Source organism: Artemia sp. Qi Xiang Cuo, chromosome 13 (assembly GCF_049724085.1).
Source record: "Artemia sp. Qi Xiang Cuo chromosome 13, ASM4972408v1, whole genome shotgun sequence".
NCBI lineage: Eukaryota > Metazoa > Arthropoda > Branchiopoda > Anostraca > Artemiidae > Artemia > Artemia sp. Qi Xiang Cuo.
In genome coordinates, this window is record NC_142806.1 from 28,261,783 (window position 1) to 28,268,024 (window position 6,242).

Consider the following 6,242-nt stretch of genomic DNA (forward strand, 5'->3'; position numbering starts at 1 on the left):
AACATTATGTGCATGCAGATTGTCAAAAAGGCATATTAGCAATATCTTTTGAACAGCTTGCCATTTCAAGCTCAAACTTCCAGGGCATCATGGTTGGGATTGGCTGGCCTAAAGGCAACATGTGCATACTACTACTAGTAGTATTAATGCTGGTGCTACTGTTGTTATTACTACTACTAATGAAGCATTACTACTGCTACTACTGTTCCTGCAATACGAAATTCATTTTAAATGTTTTTACTTTTTTAACTTTGATAAGTCCTAAACTATTAATATTTAGAGGAATAAATATCAGCAGGCCTGTATCTATATTAAATTGTCAATCTAAATTTATTTGTTGCTTTGTTCAATAATCTTGGTTATATTGTTTTACTTGGTTTTATATTATGCAAAATAGGAGCATTCAGCTCAAAATAAGGATGTTTTTCAGTAAAGTACAAATTATCTTCTGGTCTTCAGAAGGCTTGGGGGGCATCAGCCCTGCTCACCTAAGCATCTGCTTGTTTTCATTTTGACTAGGTTATGTGTTGTAATTTATGTTCATTTCGAATTTGCATATATTTATTGATGGTTATTTTTTGGTAGTTATACGGTACAATTGGAAAATTATTTAACTTTATTCCAGCTTATTTTGATTACATGTAGCTTATTACTTTTCTTTGAACTAATTGTTTTGTGGAATTTTTTTTTTTAAATTAATTTTAATAGAAGAATTACTGACTGGACCTTTTAGAACTGTGCACTTGGACTGTTCATCCTTATGGACCTTAGTAGATAAAAATATATTCTTTTGCATTCTATCTCTGTTGTTCTCTTAACTAGTGCCTCCAGAAATTGTTAGTTTTTAAAATGCTGGTGAGTAGAGCAGTGTCTTTTGAACAGAATCCAAATGGTATTTTATTACTAATTTTTGCCTGGGCAGATTTTGGCACTGTGACCAAAACTAACTAACTATTTACTGACAGTAACAAGACCTCAAACAAACTTATTTTTTGTGTCCCCAGAACAAAGGGGGTGGAGAAAAGCACCCAAAAAGGACAGGGTCTGTTTGTTGATATTTTTTTAGGTTAATAAAGTGATTGATTGGCAGTCAAGCAGCATCTAAAACATGAAGCTATATCTAATGGTGTTGATATTTAAGTATGGTACCCAGGACAGCTTCAGGATATTCCAGACAGATCCACAGAGAAAAATAGACTTAGGTTAAAAAGATCAAATGGGATGTCAAGCTGAATGAAAAACAGGAGGGGTATATGAATCATTTTCTGTTAGCAATGATTTACTAGATGTTAATGATCTTCTTAGAAAACAGAAAAAAGCTGATCCTTTATAATATGTGTAAGATATGAGTGTTAAGGGGCAAGTAATAGGATTTGAGTGGCTTGTACCTTCTCAACAGCAATCAAGTCAAAACTACCACATAAAGTGTGGTGTATCTGTGAGTCTGTGGTAAGTTATGCAAGAGGAACCATTGCCTAATCAAAGTGATTTGTACAAGTATAGAAACTGGTCTGTAAAAAATACATTGGCTTGCTTCTTGTAAAACTGGTTGTCTCTTTCATATCAAATAGATTGCAAGTAGTAAAATATCTAAGATTTAATTCCAGTCCTCACCCTGTCAATAATGACATTTCTCTTTTTTTGAGTTATGATTGACAGCCTATACAAACATTTGCCTGAAAAATGAAAACTTGATGGCATCAAGTGATGTATTCACTTTCTTTCTGATTAATTTATGTGAATATCTGTACATTTATCTATAGGGCCATTCTTTTGCTCTAAGATCTTACATATTTCTGCAAAGATTTCTATTCTTTTGTTCATATTTGTTCTTGGATCTTACAGTTCACTGATGTTAGCAAAACGTGTGAAAGACACCATTTTTCTGCTACATAGGACAATGAGAGTACTTTGATGATATACTCATCATTGTTCTTAGACTGCTGATCAGAGCAGAACAATGAAAGACATTTGCAAAAGTAGGTAAATTTTTACAAAATAATATTATTGAGACAGAAATAAAGTGAATACACCATTCGATGCGTTTTTTTATGCTGACTACGTATATAATAATTATTTCTATCGGAAATGAATTTCAGCCCCCCCCCCTTTCTTTTCTAATTCAGGTCATACATACATACATTCGGGGGGGGGGCGTAAAGTTTAAACTTACCTTCTATTTACATCAGAAATAAAATTCCCCCCCCCCCTCAGTTAGAAAAAAATAACATGAATTTGCATATATAGGGGGGAGGGGGGCGGTAAACAAATTCCAATATAAATTATCATTATATTAGTAAAAAGTCTAAAAAAAGGCATCAAATTGTGTATTTACTTTATTACTAACTTAATAATATGATTTGGTAGAACTTTACCCAAAAGTACACATAAAATGTAAGATTTTAGATAAATTTTTGGCAGTTCATATTATTGACTTATAAATAAAGCAAACATATCACTCAATGCCTTTTTTTATGCTTTTTACATATATAATGATCACTTCTAGCCTATTGGAAATTCAAATTTACTCACCCCTAACCCCCTAATGTACAAATAAATAACCTGAATTGGAATATAGCCTACCATGAATTGTTGATGGCAAAGTTTTGAATTACTAGTTATATGTTTTTAACCACTTTTCAATAGCTTAACTAGTGTTGATAACTTCTTTTTTTGGTAATAATTCAGGGTATATATTTGCACATTAAGGGGGTGGGTAAATTTGAATTTCCAGTAGAAGCAATTATTATATTCTTAAAGAGCATAAAAACAGGCATTGAGTGGTATGTTCACTTTATTCTTAAGTCAACAATATGAACTGTCAAAATTTTACCAGATTTTAGCACAAAGGTGAGTAAAAGAACAGGCATTATATTAGTGACCAACAGGGGAGAGGGAGCATTGCCAGAAAAGTGAGAATGATGCTCAAAAAGAGCATAGGCTAAGGAATCTAATTATGTATATCAGCAAGGTTCATTTAATTGTAGCCAGTCATAAGACATCCACCAAAATGAAGCCTAGGTTTAGCTAAATGCAATCAGGAACAACAAAATATTGCTATAACACTAAAACTTCTAAATATATTTTGACTATCACGTTTCTGCTGTTTAAATAAAAGTTCTTGTATAACATTAAGAAACGCCATTGGAATCGGGTTTTAGGCAAATTGTTTAGATAACGTTGAATAAACAAGACTAAACGAAATTTATTCATTGAAAAAGTCGAAGAAGTAACCCATTAATTTTTTCCCCTCTGATTAGTTAAAAAACATTCATGCTAAAAATAAAGAGAACTGTGTTTTTGCTCTGTGATCTACAGGAGAGATTTAAATCTGTCATATCCTGTTTCCCAGCATTAGTTGAAAACGCAAAAAAACTAGTAAGAATATGCTGATAAGTATCTTAGGCTAATTTCATTCAGCTTCTGTATTTAGGATTCAACCCACTCATTACCTTGGATTTCAATTGCTAGTGATAGGAAATTCCTGTATCCAGCAGCCATGGAAATGGTAGTCAGATTATTACCCTATTCTATGGCATCTCAGAAGGTGTAGGCTAGGCCTACCATGATTTGTTGAACCCCCTCTCCATTTTAGGCTTGGAACTTTGACACACCCACTCTGGTATGGGTCAATTTTCACTAAATTTTCAGTTTGCAACATGATTTAACTAGGATGAAAGTAAATAGGCTACAGTAAATATATAGCCTACCAAATCATATTATTGAATTAGGAATAAAGTGAATACACCATTTGATGCCTTTTTATTATGCTGATTATGAATATAATAATCATTTCTATTAGTAATGAATTTCAGCCCCCCCCCCCTTTATATGCCAATTCAGGGTATATATTTCTACATTAGGGGGTGGGCGTAAAGTTTAAACTTACCTCCCATTTACATCAGAAACAAAATTCCCCCCCTAATGTAGAAATATATACCCTGAATTGGCATATATAGGGGGGGGGGCTGAAATTCATTTCAAATAGAACTGATTAATATATTCATAATCAGCATAAAAAAAACCATCAAATGGTGCATTCACTTTATTCCTAACTCACTAATATTATTTGGTAGAGCTTTACCCAAAAGTACACATAAAATGTAAGATTTTAGATAAATTTTTGGCAGTTCATATTATTGACTTATAAATAAAGCAAACATATCACTCAATGCCTTTTTTTATGCTTTTTACATATATAATGATCACTTCTAGCCTATTGGAAATTCAAATTTACCCACCCCAAACCCCCAAATGTACAAATACATACCCTGAATTGGAATATAGCCTACCATGAATTGTTGATGGCAAAGTTTTGAATTACTAGTTATATGTTTTTAACCACTTTTCAATAGCTTAACTAGTGTTGATAACTTCTTTTTTTGGTAATAATTCAGGGTATATATTTGCACATTAAGGGGGTGGGTAAATTTGAATTTCCAGTAGAAGCAATTATTATATTCTTAAAGAGCATAAAAACAGGCATTGAGTGGTATGTTCACTTTATTCTTAAGTCAACAATATGAACTGTCAAAATTTTACCAGATTTTAGCACAAAGGTGAGTAAAAGAACAGGCATTATATTAGTGACCAACAGGGGAGAGGGAGCATTGCCAGAAAAGTGAGAATGATGTTCAAAAAGAGCATAGGCTAAGGAATCTAATTATGTATATCAGCAAGGTTCATTTAATTGTAGCCAGTCATAAGACATCCACCAAAATGAAGCCTAGGTTTAGCTAAATGCAATCAGGAACAACAAAATATTGCTATAACACTAAAACTTCTAAATATATTTTGACTATCACGTTTCTGCTGTTTAAATAAAAGTTCTTGTATAACATTGAGAAACACCATTGGAATCGGGTTTTAGGCAAATTGTTTAGATAACGTTGAATAAACAAGACTAAACGAAATTTATTCATTGAAAAAGTCGAAGAAGTAACCCATTAATTTTTTCCCCTCTGATTAGTTAAAAAACATTCATGCTAAAAATAAAGAGAACTGTGTTTTTGCTCTGTGATCTACAGGAGAGATTTAAATCTGTCATATCCTGTTTCCCAGCATTAGTTGAAAACGCAAAAAAACTAGTAAGAATATGCTGATAAGTATCTTAGGCTAATTTCATTCAGCTTCTGTATTTAGGATTCAACCCACTCATTACCTTGGATTTCAATTGCTAGTGATAGGAAATTCCTGTATCCAGCAGCCATGGAAATGGTAGTCAGATTATTACCCTATTCTATGGCATCTCAGAAGGTGTAGGCTAGGCCTACCATGATTTGTTGAACCCCCTCTCCATTTTAGGCTTGGAACTTTGACACACCCACTCTGGTATGGGTCAATTTTCACTAAATTTTCAGTTTGCAACATGATTTAACTAGGATGAAAGTAAATAGGCTACAGTAAATATATAGGCCTACCAAATCATATGATTGAGTTAGGACTAAAGTGAATAGGCTACACCATTCGATGCCTTTATTTTATACTAATTAAGAGTAGGCTATAATTAGCATTTCTCTTAAAAATGAATTTCAGCCCCCCCCCCTATATATGCCAATTCAGGGTATATATTTGTCCATTAGGGGGGGGGGCGTAAAGTTTAAATTTACCTTCCAGTTACATCAGAAAGAAAATTCCCCCCCCCTAATGTAGAAATATATACCCTGAATTGGCATATATAGGGGGGGGGGGGCTGAAATTCATTTTCAATATAAATTATTAATATATTAGTAATCAGCATAAAAAAAGCCATCAAATGGTGTATTCACTTTATTCCTAACTCAATAATATGATTTGGTAGAGCTTTACCCAAAAGTACACATAAAATGTAAGATTTTAGATAAATTTTTGGCAGTTCATATTATTGACTTATAAATAAAGCAAACATATCACTCAATGCCTTTTTTTATGCTTTTTACATATATAATGATCACTTCTAGCCTATTGGAAATTAAAATTTAACCACCCCTAACCCCCAAAAGTACAAATAAATAACCAGAATTTGAATATATCCAAACATGAATTGTTGATGGCAAAGTTTTGAATTACTAGTTATATGTTTTTAACCACTTTTCAATAGCTTAACTAGTGTTGATAACTTCTTTTTTTGGTAATAATTCAGGGTATATATTTGCACATTAAGGGGGTGGGTAAATTTGAATTTCCAGTAGAATCAATTATTATATTCTTAAAGAGCATAAAAACAGGCATTGAGTGGTATGTTCACTTTATTCTTAAGTCAA

General features: G+C 32.6%; 1 protein-coding gene across 6 annotated transcripts in view; it reads right to left on the minus strand.

Moving 5' to 3' along the window:
* The window catches only part of LOC148945145 (ras-related protein Rab-33B-like), a 70,530-nt gene extending 67,014 nt beyond the window's left edge, over positions 1 to 3,516 (minus strand). For 2 of the 6 annotated variants that reach the window (XM_089099604.1, XM_089099601.1), the window contains exon 1: positions 2,887 to 2,917. In XM_089099604.1, coding sequence (XP_088955730.1) covers positions 2,887 to 2,902 — 16 coding nt within the window. In that variant the 5' untranslated portion in view covers positions 2,903 to 2,917. Of the gene's footprint in view, positions 1 to 2,833; positions 2,984 to 3,452 lie in introns of those variants that run through there. The other 4 variants (XM_089099600.1, XM_089099599.1, XM_089099602.1 and 1 more) reach the window with 4 other exon arrangements.
* Between the last annotated feature and the right edge of the window lie 2,726 nt (positions 3,517 to 6,242).